The sequence below is a fragment of the Artemia franciscana genome, chromosome 11 (assembly GCF_032884065.1).
Source record: "Artemia franciscana chromosome 11, ASM3288406v1, whole genome shotgun sequence".
Taxonomy (NCBI): domain Eukaryota; kingdom Metazoa; phylum Arthropoda; class Branchiopoda; order Anostraca; family Artemiidae; genus Artemia; species Artemia franciscana.
The window spans coordinates 5,628,177-5,650,195 of record NC_088873.1 but is presented as its reverse complement, the minus strand read 5'-3'; the positions used below and the strand labels follow the sequence as shown (position 1 = coordinate 5,650,195).

At 36.3% G+C, this 22,019-nt stretch overlaps 1 protein-coding gene across 1 annotated transcript in view; it reads right to left on the bottom strand.

The window, feature by feature from the left end:
• Positions 1-22,019, bottom strand: part of LOC136032725 (uncharacterized) — a gene marked incomplete in the record, with an annotated part of 160,949 nt that overhangs the window by 28,468 nt on the left and 110,462 nt on the right. The window contains 1 exon segment of the mRNA XM_065713042.1: positions 2,811-2,927. Coding sequence (XP_065569114.1) covers positions 2,811-2,927 — 117 coding nt within the window.

Genomic DNA, 22,019 nt, shown 5'->3' with positions numbered 1-22,019 from the left:
GAGAGATGCTGTAGACAAAGTTTGAAGAGAAGAATACTGCAGTTTTAGAAAGGTACAGGATGTTACGACCAAATTTTTACTCTTAGGTTAATAATTGAGAAGTACCTTAGTTGTCCAACACCTTTGGTCCTTAGTTTTATAGATTGTGAGCAAGCGTTCAATTCTGTTGATAGAAGAGCTTTCGCAAAGGTCTGATTCATTTATGGTATACCAGATAAATACATTAAAGTGATTAATGCTATGTACAAGAATAATATTGTCGGGGTTAACGTAGAAAATGAAGTTAGTAGCAGGTTTTGTGATAAATCAGGAGTTAAGCAGGGTTGTGTTCTATTTCCGTTTATATGGATCATTTTGATGGGCTATGTCTTAAGGAGCACAGGAAAGGCAATGGAAGACCACGGAATCAAATGGGGAGGAAAAACTCTCCTTAACTTAGATTATGCTGATGATTTAAGCGTCATAGATGAAAGTGTGAGCAAAATGAATGAACTTTCAGGTTCAGAAAGTTTCAGAGTTTGAGTTCAGGGTGCTAGAATAGGTTTGAAAATTAATGCTAAAAAGACTAAGTCGCTAAGGCTAGGAATAAGTGAAGATGAACAGGTGACATTAGGTAACGAAAAGATTGATCAGGTTGGCAGCTTCACTTGCCTTGGTAGTATTATTAGTAAAGACGGTAGGAGCATTGAAAATGTTAAAAGTGGAAAAGCCAAGGATCACAGTTTTTTTTTACAATTAAAAAAAGTTTGGAAGAATAGGAAGATAATCTGCAACCAAGATTAGAATAATGGAAGGTACAGTGATGACAGTTGTCAAAAATGGCTCTGAAGCATGGGTGCTCCAAAAAGGGGATAAAGATTTGCTGGATTTTTTCCAGGGAAATTGCCTACGGATTGTTCTGGGTACTCGGCTGACTGATTATATTTCAAACAGTAGGCTGTACGAAAAGTGCGGTTCAATCCCACTTTCCAGGGCTATAACGAAAGAAAGGATGAGATGGCTAGGACACAATCTGCAGATGAAGGCTGACAGATTGCTGAAAGTTGTCCTTTTCGGCCAACCGTCTAGGGCTAAACGGTTAGCAGGTCGTCCTTGTCTGGGGTGGGAAAATGTCATAGAGAAAGACTTAAAGGAAATGGGAACTTCTTGGGAGGTTGTAAGAGGGAAGCTTTGAATAGATTGGGATGCAGGAGGAGCGTGCGTAGTTGTGTTGGCCTCGGACGGCATTGTGCTGCGGTGAGTTGTTAGTAGCAGTAGTAGTAGTTAAAAATTATATCATTTTATGGCGTATGTGTCCTTTTTCCTTGACAAAAAAGAAGAGAAATTCCAGGTCCCATTTTTATAGCTCCATAAAATAATCCACATCTCTCATTCTGAATTGCAACAAGATGAAATAATAAAAAAGAGGCATACGCCACTTAGTGGCTTTTGTCTCTTTTTATCTTCGTAACGGCACAAAATAGTACAATTCTGACTGCACCGTTTGATTTCTCGTGACGAGTTTACGCACAGTCCATACAAAATTCATTTTCGACCAAAATGGCATATTTTGCCTTTTTAATTATCACAGCTGAACTGCTGCAACGGGATTTTTCCAAAACAGGAATTGACAACAACTAGAATAAGTTATTCAATCAACATTATTGAGCCAGAATAAGTCAGGAGGTTTCGCTTCGTTATTCTTTTTTACATTTATAGCTTTGAACCTTCCCATGTTTTGGCTTTTAAAAGCAGGTAAATCACTAATTTTACTAATTTACTAATTACTAATTACTAATTTAATTTTTGTAAAAAAAAGCTAACTTCAGCAATTTGTTGCAGCCCGATAATTTGGAAGACATAATTCAGAATTCATTACGTGTACTGTCTACTTGTAGAATAGACACAGAAAACAGGAAAGGACCTTGAGCATAAGAAACACCTTTTTTACATTAAAGTATTTGACGAATTTGACAGTATTTGACGAATTTGTCAAATACCGAACTTTTCGGTATTTGACGAAAGGGCTGCAGCAGGGAAATTTAACAAAACCTTTCAGATTTCCCATAAACAACTCTTCCGTCTTTTTAAAAGCCTATTCGTCATTCTCCTCTAGTTTTGGAATGGGAATAAGCCCAAGTTACTAAGCCACATTGCCTAGGGTCAAAACTATTGCCTATCCAAAGAAGCCCTAACAAGAAAATCAGGGAGTCTTTAACCCCTCTGCCAACCATGTATTGATAATTCAGAAATTATGATAGAAATAGTTTTTTTTTTAAGTTAAAGTAAAACAGGATTTCTTCAGTCCTAACCCCGAAAATTTTGCCCCCCCCCCAGAAGAAAAAAAAAATATGTCTTCCGCTGTCACTTCCAGTGATGTCTGAGTTAGGGAGGGGCCTGTCCTAGTACAATGAACAACTTTATCATATTCCTTGGGCCTTTTTTGCAGTTTCTTCAGTAATTATTCGCAGCATTCGCCTAAGGTATACCATGTCTTATTGTAAATATGCATATTATCAGAACTTTTTTTACCTTGACACACGTTACCGTAGCATAGGTAAGTTTAGAAACTGACAAGCTGAAAAATAATTTTCATCCAGGATGTATATGGAAGAGGGGATTAGGGGTCCACTTCTTCCAATAATGCCAAAATTCACTGGTTTTTTGGACACCTCGTACTCAAATTATCAAAACTTGTTACTAAACCCCCCCCCCAAAAAAAAAAAATCTTACTTACGTTCCTGTCATCTGTATTTCATTTTGGGAACTTACTTCAAATTTTAATCTGAATGAAACTGATATAATAAAATGAGGCTTTAATAGTAGCCTACCTGGAATCGCGGCTGACTGTATGTTGATTGCAACTGTGGTGAAAGACTAGAGGCGGCTGTGATAGTCGATATTGACATCGGACGGAATGAGTGTGCAGAACAACCATCGCGAAATAACTGAAAAAAAGGGTTAATAATCAAAATTAATTAAGAGCTAAGCTTTTATTGATTTAACATTGATAACTTGTCAAGAATATAATTTATGTATAGTAACAAGTGCTTTTAAAACACACTTTTTTCTAAAAATATTGAAAGATATGTGAACCTTTTTCTTGAAAATAATGTTTTGAGCAGTAGATATGAAACAAGATTAAAATTAGAAAAAAATCGAGGGAAAACACAATTCAAGCGGCAGCAATCACAACTCCATGATACAAATATTGAAACATTTTGAAAATACCAAAGTTAAGGTTCTCACAAGGTCAATTGGATCTTTAATGATTGCAATTGGAATTACAGTCCGACCATATCTTTTGCACAAGAAATGATGTAGCTATGTTATCAACACCATTTTTTTTTTCAACGGTTCTTTGATACAGATACAACTACAAAGTAACCAAATCTATTCTTTTCTGAATATTGAAAATATGGCACACACAGAAATTTCCTTGTAAGACATTAAATATTTCAAAAGTTCTAAGGGTATCTTTTTTTCAAATTACTTATATTCACAAGGTCTGTAAATTAGAAAAATGAAGATTGGTGAACTATATCCCTACAATTTTTGGCATTCATCCCGAAATAACCCTTTTTAATATTGCAATCCTCTGAAGAATATCTCGCGAACCCCTTAAATTTTTGTGACCTGGCTGAAACTGGTGTTTTCACGGGTTAAGACCACCCTCGTTCGTCTCGTCTTTTTCTTAATTTTTTGTTTCATTTGTTCTTTCTTTTTTTTTCCCATACTTCCTATATAGCCCTCATAATGAGTTTAATCAAAATAGAGGGGCATTGTAGCGGAATCAAAGACGAATACGATAGCCAAATATTCAACAATTGATAGCAGCAAAAAAAAAATGATGACAAAATACAAAACTAAATTAGGAAAACCTCTTAAAAACAGCTTAGGAGTAATGTTACCCATTAACCATCATTGTTACCCATACATATATGCGCTTCCCTTTTCATCTATTCGCCGAAAAAAAGTTAAAAAAAAAGAAGCTGTTATTGGTTGAAGCCCCTTCGACTAAACCTTAAATTTGCTTGGACGAAGCTATGAACTTTTCTAAAGTTTTTTTATTGTGTGACAGCCCACCCAACACAAATCCTGGATATGCCCTTGGTTTCCTACGATACCCCAGTACCCCACTAGTGATGGAACAAAATGAAAGTCAGATTGTAGAAATTCTGCAACGGTGTACAAAAAACAAGCTTGTTTTAAAGTTTTTTTTTAGTGTGACTGCCCCACCCAACGAAAATCATCGATATTTCCTTGCTTTCCTACGATACCCCAGTAACTCGCCTGTGATGGGGAAAAAAGAAAGAAAAATCCTAGAAATTTTGCAATGGTGTGCAAAAAAAAGAAAAGAAAAAAAAACTTGAGCTACCTTTAATTGGAAAATCGATGGTTTACCCTGATTATGATAGCGCCATACAACATTAGAATCAGATCTCAAGGTTATACGTCTCCAAAAACAATTTTGTCCACAATCCAACTTTTGTTTATGATTAGTGACATTCCAATTCAATTTCGGCATCCAGATCAATATCTAATTCGATGTAGTTCTGGTAATTACATCCGTGGAAATCACTCCCCCGTCCAAAATCGTGTTTATCTAGCTTTCACGATGCCTTAAATCTTTTCATATACCAAATCAGATTCTTAAAACAAGATTTAGAACTGCCAACACAATAAAAGAAATTTATAAAACTGGACTGTGTAATTTTAATCTGTGGAACCGCAAAACTCATAGACCTGCAATCCTACAAACTGTCAAAATCCAAAAAAACAATTCTTTTTCGAACAAAGCTGCCAAATTCCCAATCTAGATTACGAATTAAAGATTATTTATTGTCAGGAGAACAGCATTTTAATTATCTAGAACGGGTGGTCAACCCACAGTCCATGAGCCGCATGTGGCCAGCCATGAAAATTTTCAAGCTCACGAGATTCATCATACTTTCAACAGTTCACGGTAATGAACGACTTGGCCCGATAATTACCGAATCTCTAAAAAACCGAATTTTGATAACAGTAGTTAAAAAAAGAATTGGCTTTTTATGCTGATTCCAAATATATATGATTCCTTTAAGTTTAGCGTTAACTATCAAAAGTTAAGAGCGTGAAAAAATTCGCTTGATTTTTGAAAAAAGGGGGGAAATATTCCCCAAAAGTCCAAGAATCTTATTAAAATCGCACCATCAGATTCAGCGTTTCAAAGAACCTTAAAGTAGAGTTTCCAAGTTCTCATGTTCAAAAATGGGGAATTTTGAATCATGGATGCGTGTTTATTTGGTTTTTCTTGTGGCTTTGTTCTTTCTAGAGATGATCCTAACAAACCAATGGTTTTAGAGGAACGAGAGATTTCTCATTTGAACTGAAACTAAAAGATCTAACCCTTTCTAAGTGACCGAAAAAATGGAGGACAACGCCCAGTTTCCCGAAAGTCGTTCGATCAAAATTTTGAGATAGCTATTATGTTCACCATAGTTGAAAAGTCCATCAACTATGCCTTTGGGGATGACATGATTCCCACCATCCCCGGGGGAAGGACTTTTCATCAAAGTATCAACCTGGTTGAACTTCGCTGAAGAAAGGATTTTAGTTTTAGTTTTAATGGTCGTTTGTTATTGTAAATCTCTTTTCTTTTATATATTTATGTTTTGCTGAAGACGGTCCTTGAACCTAGGGTAGAAATATTCATTCAAATTAGAATTTCCACTGTCTTGCGAGAAGAATTCTCTATTGCTCTTCTTGCTTTTTTATGTTTATGAGGTAATTACTATTTGAGGTAATTTCTATTTGATTAAAATTACTTAATTTTTACTCCAGCCTAATTTTCTAAACCTTACAAATAATGTGAAAAAAATCTCACCTCAGGATCAGAGTGTTTTAGAAAGTTGGTATCCCAAAATCTTAGCTGTATTCCAAGTTCAGTTAAATAAACAGATTGCCAATTACAATCAATCCGTGAACTTTGAACTAAATTAACATTAGAACATGCAAAGCAAGTGTATTGCTCAAGCATAACTACACGGGCTTGGATTAAAGACCGAAAAAATTCTAGTCTGTAACTATTGACATTTGATACCACTGTTGCAACGGTCATGAGTTGCATCATTGCAGTTGCTTCGGTAAAATTCTAAGAGAAGGCTTTTTGCTATCTTGGAAAGTAATTGAATTAGGTGGATGAAATTTTCGGAGACGTCTCCTAAGCTTAAACTATGCCCGGGAAGACTTTTTGGTAAAATTCTAGTTAATTGACTTCTTGAAATCTCGGAAAGGGTTTAGGTTAGGAAAATGAAACTTTCAGGGATGGGTGTACAGGCTAAAGTATGTCCTGAGAAGGTATTTTAAAGTACCCACCTCCACTCCTTCTCCCTCTAGAGGGCCCTGAAATTTGCCTACAGGGCAGGTCTATACCTATTGAATTTTGACAAAACAACATTTTACCTTAATTTTTAGTTACTAGTTGCTTTTTCTCTGCCTTTAGTTCTGAAAATGCAATTCTTGTTATTTGAGTAGAGTTTTGAGCCATATCAATGTTTTTTTTTCAAAATTTAGGAAATGTATTTGCATATCTTTAAAACTTTATAAAATGGAATTGAGCAAAGTTATGAAGCTGAAAACAATTTTGTTGTACTTCAATTAAGCAGAAGATCTATTTTGCAAGGTTTCACTTTTATAACACACATATTTTTAAAGGTCATCAAAGGTCAGGGCCCTCTAGAGGGAGAAGGAGTGGAGGTAGTTGCTTCAAAATACCTTTCCGGGACATACTTTAGTCTGTAGATTCATCCCTGAAAGTTTCATTTGCATAACCTAAACCCTTTCTGAGATAGCAAGAAGTCAATTAACTAGAATTTTACCGACTTTTTAAACTACATATTTCTACCCCTTCTCTGTACAAAGGGTAGTGGTCTTTGCTGGACTTGCAGACTTTGTATCACGGATCTAAAGCACAATTTTAGTCTCATAACATTCGCAAGCTCTAATTTGTAAGGTTTAAAGAATTAGAAAAATTGTGTTTTAAATTGAAAAAATATCTAAAAGGGCTGAAAATACTACTTAAAATCAGCAGATTCTTAAAACAAGACATCGCTCTAGACAACCACTATTCTACACCTTTACCAGTTTTCTATTTAAAAAAAAAATGCCCGTCGTTTTATCTTTTGTTATATGTTACAAAATTTGTGTTTGACCCAATTACTCAATTCTGCATCATTCCTGACACAAAAGCATCAAAATAGCCCTCCCCCCTCCTTTAAAGACCAAAAGTGTACAAAAACACATTTTTTTGCAATATTTGGAAAAAAACTGATACTTTTCAGAGAAAAAAAGAAAAAGAATATTCGTCAAACATCATCCCTGCTTTTGGAAAAATCTGGCACCCCCCCCCCATATTTAAACACATTCTATGTTTGAGTCTGTTAAATTAATTTCTAGTGAAGTTATTTGGTATATCAATTTTTTGTATCTCAATTAGCACAATAGCTTGAAGAGAACAAATGAGGATATAGCCTAAAAACAAGATTCTCTGTAGGAAAAATTGGACAATCCAGTTGCCGAATCCAATACCTTTATGAAAGAAACAGCAGAGAAAAATGACAAAGAAGGTACATAACTTATCTTGATTATGATTATATGATCCGACCCGTGAAAAATTGTGGAGAAATTTTGTGCGTTTACCTGTGTAATCAAGTGTGGACTAGGGGTTTAGGTAAATTTTATATTGGAGTTAGTCAAAAAATCCTTCAGTATTTTAATTCTTGTAATTTTCTTTGGATTTTTTGCAAATTGTTTTTCTCATTAATGTGTATTTTTGGTACGTTTCATGCCGAAGATACCCTATTAAGAGTTAATGAATTTGGTTTCTGGAGAGCTCATATAATGAAGCCCAAATTTCTTTGGTATGAATAAATAATCATAAAAAGGAAAATGTCTATTTAATTAATTAGACAAATTTTGTGTTTGTCATCGTTTAACAGGATGGAACCGCTTTATGACTCACTTACTTCGCATCCAAAAACTTTCCTTGATGCAAATCCAATGCGGGCCAGTTTATTATCGTGAATCATGTGAGCGTTTCAATAGAATATCTTGCTATTTACAATATAGTTAGATAGGCAACAAGGAAGAAAAATTTGTAACATAAGCCTTAAAAGTGTATAAAAAACTTTGTACGATAAATCGGTACTTTTGTCTTATAGTCAGAGCGCCAGATTCTGTATCTCGCTTATTTCGATTAGTACTCATGCCGGAAGGTACAAAAATGTTAAGGGTGGATCCCATGGTAGTCGACCATGCTGAAAACGAATATCGTAGGGCGCATGTTCGCCGTTGGGGCGTTTCTGAGATATAGGCCAAAAACACCAAATTTGGCCTATAATGGGGTTCGATGATTCTAATTTTTTTTTTTTTTTTTTTTTTTTTTACAGATAAGATTGGTCAGATCCAGCGTACTCTTACATCAATAGAAAGAAGAGACTTGGGGTTACACGAATATGATTTTTGTTTGTAAAAAAAAAATTAAAAATAGTACACTTTTACTGCAGTTTTAAAAAAAGTCAGATTTTTGTCAACAAATTTCTAACAGAAAAGCTAAAAACTCGAAATTTTTTCAAGATAAAGTATTTTTTTATATTAAAAAAGAAAGCCCGTTTAATTCCGAACACATTGAGCTAAGAATAAAAGTTTAAATTATTATATCTGGGGGGTCTGCAACTTTCTTAGCGAGTGTAACCGATAATATGAATTTTGTTTAGTAACCTGCTACCTAGCGGGAAGTTGATTGATAAGCTAAGCAGAAGAAATTGATCAGCAGAAGATGACAAAGAAAAGTGAGTCAGGTAGGCCAAGATAAAAAAAAAACAGTTACTTCAGGTCGATTCAACATGTGATTCTGACGCAAATACTGATTTGCTGATGGATGATAATGAAGAATATGACACAAATTTGGAAGATCAAAAACAATTTTTAAAGAAATAGAATTTTTAAAAGTACTTTTGGTGTTGCAAAGTTGGCTGGAAAAATGAGTGTAATTTTTTTTTTGCAGAAGTAAGAGACTTAATGAAAGTAATTTACATAATTAAATATCACAAGAAACTAGGTGATACTGACTAATTTAGATTTATAAGGACTGATAAAAAGGCATGTTATATTGATCAATCAGCTTTAGTATTGGAACTTCCAGTTCTAGTGAAAATGCTTGTCAAATTGAACATCTGTGATTTGAAATTGATTTGTCAATATTTAATCTAATATCTTGCTTTTCCTTCATGAAGCACCAATCAACCATGCAACAGTCAAAAAATCTCTGCGAACGTTCACGGCGATAAGCAAAGCTGTCGGATGTGACGATACGGTGGTCACGCAAGATCTCTTCATTTATCAGCTAGCACAGGGAGTGAAAAGTAAATACCCGGATGACTTCAAAAACGTAATCCTACGGATGGGAGGCTTCCACCTCCTGCTCAACTAACTCAAGGCAGTTGGTAAGATAATGGGCAGCTCCGGACTCAAAGAGATTATAGTGCATGCAAAGCTGCTGCTACCTGGTACATGCGAAAAGGTATTTCAAGGGAAAGGCTACTACCAAGATATCAATGCCTACTGCATACTGTACGAGGTCTTGCTAGCCCTCTACTGGGAGTCCTTGGAAGAGTATTACTCCGAAGTACAAGAAGACTTATCCCGTCTGGACCAGCTGGGTAGTGCCATTGAGTTATTCAGGACTTCATTAGCAAACGGTGCTAACGCGCGAATTGCACTTCAGAAGGTAAACGATACCTTAATCACTTTGGCTCCCATAATGAATGCCTTCGAAACCCTTCGAAATGCGTCACCCATGTTTGCTTTCTGGCGGTAGTTCTTGGAAATACTTGAAATAGCGATGCAATTCAATCATGCTGAACGAGACTGTAACTGGGAGTCTCATTTGACAGCAACTGCTCGGATGTTACCATACTTGGTGGTGGCTGACCATCCTCAGCATACAAGATGTCTCATACAGTACCTATATAACATGCGAAGTTTACCACAAACCTTTCCTGATGTACACAGAAGGCTCATGAAAGGATACTTCGCAGTGAAGAGAACGCACACCAGGTTTACGGTCACCTGTTCCGATAAGATACTGGAATGTACAGTGAACAAGGATGCAAAGACGACGGCCGGAATAATAGGAGAACAAATGGATGAGAGACAGACTGAAGCTTGGATTCTTACCTTACGATTTCTGCTGTCATCAGCAATGGTTTCTTGCAAGTAGTCAACGTATCCACAGAGACGTTGAAATATCGCGAAGACAATCAGTCGACGACGACGCGAATACAACTTTCACGAGATAGAGTTCGAGACATTTTCACACCATGTGGCAATCCGTTCAGCAGAGTGGACTTCGACCTAGTGAATATTGCAACGTCAGAAGTTGTGGACGATAAGAAGATTGTTTCTGATATTACTTGCGTAGCCACAAAAGGAAAAGAGGTGGTTAAGGACTTTCTGTGTAACAGGAAAGACGATGTGAAAAAGGTTGTGCTCCGAACTTTCCCTTCAGAGAGAAAAACTCAGAAAGTGAATGATGTCCCTAAAACCGATCTCCTGAGCTCTGAAGTAACAGCCTTAAAGAGAGTCATTACTGCTCAGTTGAGCTACGGCGAAGAAAAGTAGAAAGCCGTTGCAAAGATACAAAAGAGATTCTTCCTTTCCCTCCATCTATTTTTGAACATCTTCCGCAACAATCAACCATGACATCCTCTGGCTGAAAAATGAGGGCGGGGAACAAAGCTGTGCTGTTGAACTGGCTAAGAAAAAAAAGAGGACTTTTAGCTTGGCCGGCCACTTTGAAATCCAAAGAAACAACATCAGCTACAGTACACATGATTGACCTAATGTCCAAGATAAAGTCATATCGGCCTGCCAGGTTTGAAACAGTCAAATCCTTCGCGGAAAGATTGCTTCGATCATAGCAGAATTATCTTCCAGTGGGTATTCCTGAAGTCCACATTGTCGCACATCGGTACAACGGGCTGTTTGGGAAGCTCACGGACACCGGAGAGTTGATCTCTATGAAATCAGCATGCAGACTCCGACGAGGGAAAGGGAAAAACCTCCAGATTTCCGCTCTTAGCACAATTGAAGAACGGGATGCCGCACTTGCAAGCTCAGCGTCTAAAAGCCGGCTCCTCAAAATTTTGTATGAAACCTGGGAGCAGATGAGTGATCAGCTTCCGAACGCACTCAACCTTTTTCTCTCAGGTGGGTTCAAGGAGAGATTCAAAGTGTCTCGATCAAGTGTGGCTGCTGTCCAACTTTACCAGAACACTGTTACTACAAGGAATGCTTGTCCCCCTGCCACGAAGAGGCTGACCAACGCCTTATGACACATGCCAAGTACGCTAGCTGTTACGCTTATAGCATCGTAGAATCGTTGTGCATGCCAACGACACAGACGTGGCAGTAGCCTGTGTTCATTTTTTTTGAAGAGCTTCAAGCTGAAGGACTGAGCGAACTTTTCTTGAAGTTCCCGACTTACATTATCCCAGTACACGAGCCGGCGGATGGAGTCCACTTGTCCAATGAGGAGCAGATTATGTTACCGTTCGTGCACTGTCTGCCAGGTTGTGACACAACGAACTTTTTCTTCGGCGTCGGGAAAGCTTCTTTCTTAAACACCTCGGTGTCTCCAACTTTTGCCTCAAAAATGGTGTCTGTGACGGAGCAGATCAAGGATGCAGAAGGGAAGCTTTCAGTCGACGCGTTTAGAGAATTTTACGACCTATCAAAATTCCTGGTCATTGTAAACAATACGGTAAACAGACCGGATTCAATGCACTGGCCAGTGTAAGGGCTTACATTCGGTGCCAGAAATAAGATGTGAAAAGACTTCCACCTTCTGACGACACCTTCGAGCCATGCATACGAAGAGCCATATTCGCTACATGGATAATCTTGTCGTAAGTACAGGCTCGGCCGAGCATTCCAGATCCACTTCTCCTTGGATGGAAGATGGCTGAAGGGGGAGTAGACGCGGTCGTCTCAAACTGTAAAGAAGCATCAAGCCTGGAATCTTACTGCAGATGCAAAAGTGGAAGATGCAGGAAAGACTGTAGCTGCTCAAAAATGAAAGGTACTGCAGCTTATGCTCCTGCCGCGGAACGAGGAGGACATGCAGGGAGTCTGACCTTGCCCCATCTAAATTCTCGGAAGAAGAAAATGAGGAATATTTGTGAAAATTTTATTTGATACCTTTTACTTTTAATTACAACAGGTTCCTAATCAGTTACTATTACCCAATTTTACGGGCAGGCCGAGTAAGACAACTCCAATGCGCCGCCTGAATCCATCTGTCAAGCGTAATTTTTTTATGTAGTGAATAGCTCAGTCGTATTACTGGCAAATCAGGTCCCAAAAAGGTAATTGCAGACGCCTTAGTACACCAGAAAACATATTCGTCCATTCTATAAAAAAAAAAAAAAAAAAAAAAAAAAAAAAAAAAAAAAAAAAAACTTTTTTTAGTCAACATTTTTTTAAAACCTATTTTTATTTCTAAGTAAAAGTTAAAAATTTTAAACAGTTATGAAGTTTGAAGCATTCCTACCCTTTGAAGAAAAAAAAAATATGTCCCTTTTCACGATACGGCTAGTGATCATTTCAATGACACTTAAAAAAAAATCGCAGACCTTTTAAAAATAAAAACAGTTTATATGTTTTTAGCTCAAATTGCACGGAATTGAATGCACTTTCTTTTCGAATATATAAAAAAAATTGTTACCTTGAAGAAATTTCGAGTTTTTAGCCTTTCTTTGAGATATTTGTTGAATTTTACAGCACTTATTTTAAAACTGCAGTAAATAGAGAAAAAAATAGTGTTTTTTTTTAATTTAAAAATCAAATTCTTGTAGATCTAGATCTCTTCTTTCGATTGATATAACATTACGCCAGATTCCTCAACCCAATAAGTCTCAAAAAAATCCTGAATCGTCACACTTAGTTATAGGCTAAATTTGGCGTTTTTGGCCTATATCTCAGAAACGCCCCAACGGCGAACATGCGCCCTACGATATTCGTTTTCAGCATGGTCGACTACCCTAAAATCCGTCCTCAGGATTTTTGTACCTTCCGGCATGGGTGGGTGCACGATACAGAATCTGGCGCTCTGACTATTATAGCCACCACACCCAAGATCTTGTATCGCGAACAGTAGACAATAACCGGTTTTGATGGCCTTTATACCAGACCATATTAGCTTCGGCTCGGTGGGAAACTACATAGTAGCTATATTTTAATTAATTGTTTATTTGGAAATTTGGTCAGGTTACGTTAGTTTATGTTACATATTTAATATAATACGGTCAGGGCGGCCCCCATTCAATAATTCTTTGTTGTAGTTTTTATAATTTTGTTGATAAAGTATTATATTTATCTTATTTTGTTTTATTTCACTGGCATTAACCAAACTTCACTTCTAGACAGAATTTAAGTGTGGTGGTTATAAGGCACAAGCACCAATCTTAAAATTATTCATACTGATAATCGTACTTGCCCCTTTTCTTCATTCGTTTTGAATAGAATCATTTAAAACGGTATATCATATATGTATAACATGTCAATGAGCCATTGCTTGAAAGCATTGGCATAAATTCATGGAAATGTACAGGGGGGTGAGGGGGACAGAATATATTTTTAAAATCTATGTTACTTTATTGTTTTCTCGATTTTTCCGACGAAAACACTTAAAACGGGTATTTTTCAATAACAATGCGGAGATATATATAATAATCAATAACAATGCGGAGATATAATAACAATAATCAAGCGGAGGGAGGGGGCAAATACACCTCCTATTGACGTTTTGATAGACCCATCACAAAAACTGTTCTAGACGAATATACTGAGCTGAACGATCTCTGTGGTAATAAAAAAGGGAAATACACGTCATTTTGCTGGCAAGATATTCGCATTAAACCTGGACAAGCTTGATTAGATAAACCGATTAATTAGAGAAATAAATGGGCATTTTATAATGGCATGCAGTGAGAGAAATAATGTTAGCTGTAGGCATAACAAGGCATTCTCGGTTTACTAGCTGCTTCAAGTTTCTTCAAGTTGTACGTTCTCTCTGAGGTATGCAATTTTGCGAGAAGCTATAATTCCACCGAAAGGATTATATATTTTTAATATTGGATTTAATTGCTTGAGATATGTCGTTTTAACGAGCCGAGTAATGATACCACTTGGACTTTATTTTTGTCAGTGAAAAACTGAATTGAATAAAAAACTGAATAAAAATGCTTGAAAAATTGTCAGTTTTTAATGATTTCCAACCAATTTTCAACGTGTTCTTTTATCTAAAAAAAAAAAAAAAAAAAAAAAAAAAAAAAAAAAAAAAAAAAAAAAAATCAAAAATATAGTTCGATAGATGAATAAAACTGAATATCAGCTATTGAATTATAGCAAAATTGTTGTTTGAAACATTAAACCGTAATACTGCAAAAAAAGAAAAAAAGCATAAAACCCTGCTTTGTGGCAAAATTCCTTTGGAAATACAAATGACCAAAAAACACAACTTGCTAATTATGCAGTTTGTATGTTTAGATGTTTTAGTAGACGCCTCTAAACTTTTATAACCCGTATAATGTTCAGCAAAAACCATTCTCATTATTAATTTTGTACTATAACTGCCACTAACATGATTTACAGTTTCTGATGCATTTTTATGACGGTCCAGTGTTACCAGATGCCTGGTAAAAACATCAGAGCCATTCAGGCAAAAACAGGCCGAAAATACAATCTGTAAACACAATTACAGAGAAATTATGATTTTTCAAGCAAAATGCGCTGATTTAGAAAAAAATTCTAAGCGTAACCACCACAAAATCAGCTCAAATACACCCTATCTGGCAACGCTGACGTGAGCACCGTATTCTAAGCAACTATTTAATGGGTAGGTCTGTTGTACAAGAGAAAAAAAAATAATTAGAAAATTCAAACAGTTACGACAGAGTTTGTGAATACAATAACGGTGCTCGTGGAGTTTTTTTTTAGGTGGCTGCACAGCTCTACATAAAACCATCCTACCCAGCATAGTGACACTCTCACGCCAAAGGGCTATATCTGACATTTTCACACATAGGAGATAATTACCAAAAATCGTCTCCCAAGCAGTTCTCAAAGGGAATATTAGTAGCAGAATGTAAGTCAAGAGGATCAAAGTGCAATTTAACCATACATTGCCCTGATGATGGACATCATGGGCTTCATGGCAGCCCTGATTGACAGCTTAGTAAAAAGTTCTCATCAATTCTTATCTCACAAGTGTGAATACCAGAATACCATCTTTCTTCACGGCAGCGGCAAAGAATTCATGGGTATTTCTCGATTTAAAATATTTATTCGTAACTTCTGATGATAACAGTTGATGAACAATAAAGATGCGGCGGCTTGAAATTCGATTAAACCTAACAAAAGGCGCTGGACAAAACTGAATTAGTTTTTAACTAATTGAAAATGCCATTAAAGACTTTTCGGTGAGTGGCCAAATGGGGAGGGACTGAGGGAGATGAGACGCGGAACACTACAATTACTTGCTGAAATTTCCATTCTTTTAGTTTCAATGCATCATTCATAGTAATTGCTTTCCGTTTCAAATCTGATATCCAACATAAGTTAATCAATGATCCGCAAGCCTCTTTCACAACTAACACCGAGATTTAGCTTGCACTCATTTTAGCCAATCAAGATTTTTCATAGAATTTTTCAACTAATCGGGAAATCTGATTGGCTCAAATTAGCGCTAGAAAAATCTCAGCACTCTCATTGCAGATGGGAATTTAAAGATTTTTAATTTGCTCAATTTTCGTGCTCAAACTAAAAGCCGGCCCCAACTTGTCAGGAGGTCTTAGTAAAACCATTTAGTTCTTCATATCTTGTGGCGGAGATTCAGTTTTAACTAAACCAAAATAATGGTTTAGTTATGTATCCCTTATGTGCATCCGGTTTATCAAAAGGCTTATCTGCAAAATCTTATTAACGGCTAAGGGTATTTAGTTTAAAATGAGTTACTTCTAACCTTTACAGGTAAACACTCAACTGAACCTAGGGTATTTACAAAAAAGAAAGACTCACTGGTCTTAGGAAAACCATTCAGTTCTTCATATCTTGCGGCCGAGATGGAAATGTTCAGTTTAAACAAAATTTATATCGTCAAAAATTGTTAATTCTGTCCTTTTGACTAACTGGAGCAGAATTTTCTTTATAAAATTAAGGAAAGAGCAGTCCCTAAAAATGTTCCAGCATAACTGCTCAGAAAACGCAAAAAATCAGCTCAAAGGAACTATCACCTGATAATTCCATCTGATAATTCATAATTCCATTTTTAGCTGAAATCGTAAAAACTTCTAACCTTTACAGGTAAACCCTCAACTGAACCTAGGGTATTTAAAAAAAAAAAAAAGAAAAAAAAAAACATCAAAAGAAATGGGGAAGCACTAGGGCATCATGACTCTTCGGGAAAGACTTCTTTTGCGACACCCTTATTTTCATATCCGCTTCCTGTATATCGAAAACTTAATTAAGATTGAGAAGTGTGCTATAAATATTGCAACGATACGGTATTGTAAGCAAGCCCCCCCCCCCCTCATGAGCTAAGACATTTACATCATTGCAAATGTGAGCAATGAACTGTCTGGTAGTAACTATAGCTAGTCTCGCAATATCTTCCACCGTTCCTTGCATTCTTTAAACAACGAAAAAAGAAGAATACAAAATATCAAGACAAATTTAACGGCTTACGACACGTTAACAATTTTGAGAGCGAAAAATCACAGATTTTGAATCTGTGTCTTCTCTTTTTATAATCTAAATTTAAACAAGAGATAAGAGCTCATATGGCACTTGTGACGAGGCAAGAAGAGCTAAGAGCCAAGAGCTCATATGGTATGAGCTCTAAAAAATTCTAAGAATCTAGAGATTGATTTAAAACGAAAATCAGAGGCTTAATGCCGGTCAGGATTTCATGGCAGCAGGCAGCTCACTGACACGCCTACCGATTTGCATCGTCCTCGCACGTCCAGAAGCACCAAACTCGCCAAATCACGGAACCCCTCCCCCCAACTCCCCCAAAGAGAGCAAATCCAGTACGGTTACGTCAATCACGTATCAAGGACATTTGCTTATTCTATCCACTAAGCTTCATCCCGATTCCTCCACTCTAAGCGTTTTCCAAGATTTCCCCCTCTAACTTCTCCCAAGGTCAACAGATCTGGTCGGGATTCGAAATAAGAGCTCTGAGACATGAATTCTTTCTAAATATCAAATTTCGTTAAGATCCGGTCACCCGTTCTTAAGTTAAAAATACCTCAATTTTTCTAATTTTTCCAAATTAACACCCCTCAGCTCCTCCAAAGAGAAGGGATCCGTTCCAATTATGTTAATCACGTATCTAGAACTTGTGCTTATTCTTCCCATCAAGTTTCATCCCGATCTCTCCAGTCTAAGCGTTTTCCAAGATCTCTGTTTCCCTCCTCCAGCCCCCTATGTTCCCGGATTCGATTCGAGTCGAAAATGGAGCATCAGAGACATAAGATCCTTCTAAATATCAAATTTCATTAAGATCTGGTGCCCCGTTCGTAAGTTACAAAAACCTCATTTTTCCGAATAACCCCCCCCCCCAACTCCACCAAAGAGAGCAGATCCGGTCCAGTTATTTCAGTCACGTATCTTAGGCAGGTTTTTATTCTTCCCATCCACTTTCATCCTAATCTCTCCTCTTTAAGTATTTTCTAAGATTTCCAGCCCCTCCCCCCAATGATGCTGGATGCAGTTGAGATTTAAAATAAGAGATCTGAGTTACGAGGTCCTTCTAAATATGAAGTTTCATGAAGATCCGATCACTCCTTCGTAAGTTAAAAATACGTCATTTTTTCTAATTTTTCAGAATTAACCCCCCCCCCCCCCAATAGAGCGGATCTGACCCAATTATGTCAATCACGTATCTAAGACTTCTGCTTGTTTTTCCCACCAAGTTTCATCCTAATCCCTCCAATCTAAGCGTTTTCCATGATTTAGGTCCCCCCCAAACTCCCCCCAATGTCACCAGATCCAGTCGGGATTTAAAATAAGAGCTTTGAGACACGATATCCTTCTAAATAGCAAATTTCATTGAGATCCGATCACCCGTTCGTAAGTTAAAAATACCTCATTTTTTCTAATTTTTCAAAATTAATCCCCCCCAACTACCCCAAAGAGAGCGGATCCGTTCCGGTTATGTCAATCATGTATCTAGGACTTGTGCTTATTTTTCCCGCCAAGTTTCATCCCGATCCCTTCACTCAAGTGTTTGCCAAGATTTTAGGTGTTCAAAAACATTGAACAATCATTCAACATTTTTAAAGACGTCAATAATGTTAATCTCTGCAAACAGTGAAAAAATAGGTGTCCCTCTCGTCCCCTTTCCCAAAAATAATTCTCTAGTGAAAAATCACTCCACATGTAAAATTGAGCAGCCACAGAGAAAGTATGACAAGTAAAAACAATGAAGAAAATAAGGAATTTTGGAATATTCTACCTACAATTCAAAATATAGGCAGAATATGTGGTGAAGAACAGGGGCCGGGAGCCTATGAAATTTTTCTAGTTTTTATAGTAAAAATTAAAGTTTAGAAGCGCAAAGTAATGATTTTCACAATAAAATGTACCGTATTATTCACTAAGAGACTGTTTAAAATGAAAGTATCGCTGACCCAAACGTCCCTTTAGTATTTACATTGGGGTCGATTTTGACCCGGAGCCGAAACGGGTTGCCGACTAAGAGGAGGGATTATTCTTTGAATATTTTTTTACATTAGTCCTCTAGGCCCAAGGACTTGCGACTGTAAGTTTCAAATTGATGAGAGAAAAAAAAAGTTATGCAGAAATACGAAGGCTAAATCAAATTAAAATACAAAAATAAATACTATAAGATATTCTACAATAAATATTCTGCCTATATCGGAATATTCTAAGAATATTGGTAGAATTATTCTAAATTTCCTATTTTATTCATTATTTTTATTTGCTATACTTTCTTTTTAGCTGCTCAATTCTACATATGGGGAGAATTTTCCACGGCAAAAATTTTCTACTGGGAGGATTTTCAACGGGATGGAAGGGGGGGGGGTAGATAAGCATAGTCATTTTAGAAATTTCAGAATCTTGGCATCACAACATCACAACTTTCAAATTGTTTTGTCTGGTTTTTTTATGCTCTGGTTTCCGGCTCAACTTAAAGAATTGTGTTGATTGCTAAATGTATTGGCACCTTGCCAGTAATTTAGTAAGATAAATATCATACTGCTCTTCACATTCTTTTCGAAGTTTTAAACTCGGTATAACTGTTTCCCGTTCAGTTCTTACAGTCATTTTGTAAGCGTTCTTTTGTAAATTCATCCCTGTGGCTTTTTCTGGTAAGAGTATGATGATCTACTATAGTTTTTGAAATAGTTAAAAAGTTAACAATAATATAAAGTTTTGTTTAATTGGGCTTCCAATACTCCTGGTTCCTTTAAAATTAAAAATAAATAAAGAATTAAACTTAAAAAATTGTGTAGCTTACTAAATGTATTGGCACCTTGCCAGCGCACAATCTCACAAGTTTGACAACACACACCCTTTCTTAAACGTATGACTCCTCTTGGAGCTATGATACTCACGGTGACGTACATATTAAGATTAAAAAAGTAAAACCGCAGCCACGATCAGTCTGACTTGTAATCATTCACCGTTCTTGAAAAACGTCAACAATGTTACGCTCAATGGACAGCAAAAAAGGGACATATTTCAGGTACAGCAAAACGTTGACAGACTTGACAGAAAAATATCACAGCTTTTAAATTTTTTGTCTCTTCTTTTTATCAGGCAGGTTTGTAAAGCTATGTGGCATACTCAATTCTTTTGGCAGTTGTTATAAATGGCATTTTAAATTGTGTCAGAAGAAAATATGACAAATGATGATTTTTCTTTATAATTTAATAATGACAAGATAAAAATCCCCTTGTAATGAACTGAAATGCTGTCAATTATTTGTGGATTTACAACATTGGCATTGACCTCTGGAATGGGAAAAAAATTCAAGGAGAGATGACTGTCCGCTAAGTCATTATTTTACGTTTTTAATAACCGTTAAATGTTGGACGATTTTTTTTAAATAGATTTGCTTTTCTACATTTAGAGCTACAAAGTGCATACAATAATGCACTCCCCCCCCACATCCGAAAGAAAAGACAATATATAAATAAAACTAATTTTTCTAATTTTAATTTTTTTAAGTGATTTGAAAATAGGTAGTGAAATTTTCCTTACGACTAATTGGCAAAGCGTTGCATAGCCTTGGCTCAGGAACGTACGCAAAGGGGGCCTTCGGGGTCGGCTCCTCCCCAGAATACCAAATCTTTTTTTTAATTTCCGGGCACTTCTTTGTCAAATTGCTAATCCAAATTAGTTTTTTCCACTTTTTAGACCCGAGGTTTTTTTATTATTTCCCCTTCCCCCCCCAAAAAAAAACCTGCATGCGTGCATTCTTTTTAGGGAAGAATGGAATAAACGACACCAACTGGTGAAAATCTGGCCTATATCAATTTTTTCTATCTTATGACTTTATCATAATAGCCTAGTGATGCCGAGAATAATAAGTAAACAGATTCGAGAAATGACTTGGAATGCGTTCCAGGTTTGACAAAAAGTTAGTAATGCTCAATAAAAAATAAACAAAAATCCTTGCCATGTGAGAACAAATTAACAGTAGGAACGATCGAAACTTAACTTCATATTAGATTTTGTGTTAAATTTTTATGAACACACCTAACTAGCATCCTGTATTGACTTCTGCAGAATTATCATCAAATCGGGAAAATGGAGGCAAATGATCAATCTTACGAGAATCAATGAGTATTGAGGCATAAGCACTCATATTATTCATATTTTACTCAAAACCTATCAAAATTAAGAAAAATATGAAATTGTCGTTATAATGCTTATTAAGGCATTAAATAATAAGCCATTCCAGGTTTGCAGGTAATTCACGCAAGATCCATTCAAACACAGAAAGCAAAATAAATAAATTGCATCCAATTTAAAATTCAATATTTGGAGAAAAATTTGAAACTAAAATTGAATAAAGATAAAAATAACTCCAATGTCATTATTTTAAAATTTCCATAATGGTTTTGTCAAAAAGCTCAAATGGAGGGAATGAAGGGTATTAAACAAAAAAAATGGGAAGCATTCAATTAAGAATATAATTGTAAACATAAGGATAAAAACAAATATGTAAAATGAGATACACAAATAGAGTCCAGCTTATTCCCCACCGCGGATAATCCCCACCCCCGCGGAAAGCAAAATAAATAAATTACAAGTTGCATCAACTTTAAAATCGATGTTTGGAGAAAAATTGAACTAAAATTGAATAAAGATTAAAATAGCTCCAATGTCATTATTTTGAAATTTCCAGAAAGGTTTTGTCAAAAAAGCTCAAACAGAGCGCATGAAGGGTATTAAATAAAACGATTGGGAAGCATTAAATTTGAAAATACAATTGTAAATATAAGGATAAAACAAATATATAAATGGAATATATATATGGAGTCTAGCTTATTCCCTACCGTGGAAAATCCCCCCCCCCGCGGAAAATTCTCCACCCAAATGAAAAATTGAGCTACCAAGGGGAAATTAAGACAAATAGAAACAACGAAGAAAAGTGTAAAATTGTACATCAGCTATCCTGAAGGAGGGCTGTGGGTCAATGTTTAGGCAAGGAGGGGGATGCCAGAAAACAAAAGGGGGGCATTTCATAGCTCAAAGTATCTAAATCTCCCTGAAAATTCAGATGACTATAAAGAGGGGTATTGGGGAGTGTAGGAGTTAATCTCTTATCTCACTTCATTCAGACCAAGCCTGAATAAGGATGCTGCAGGTTGACACCCCCCTTTTTACCACAAAAACATGTTTCCGACATTTAGCGTAAGGCTTCATTGAACTAAACTAATTCGCTTCATATTTCATAAAATTAC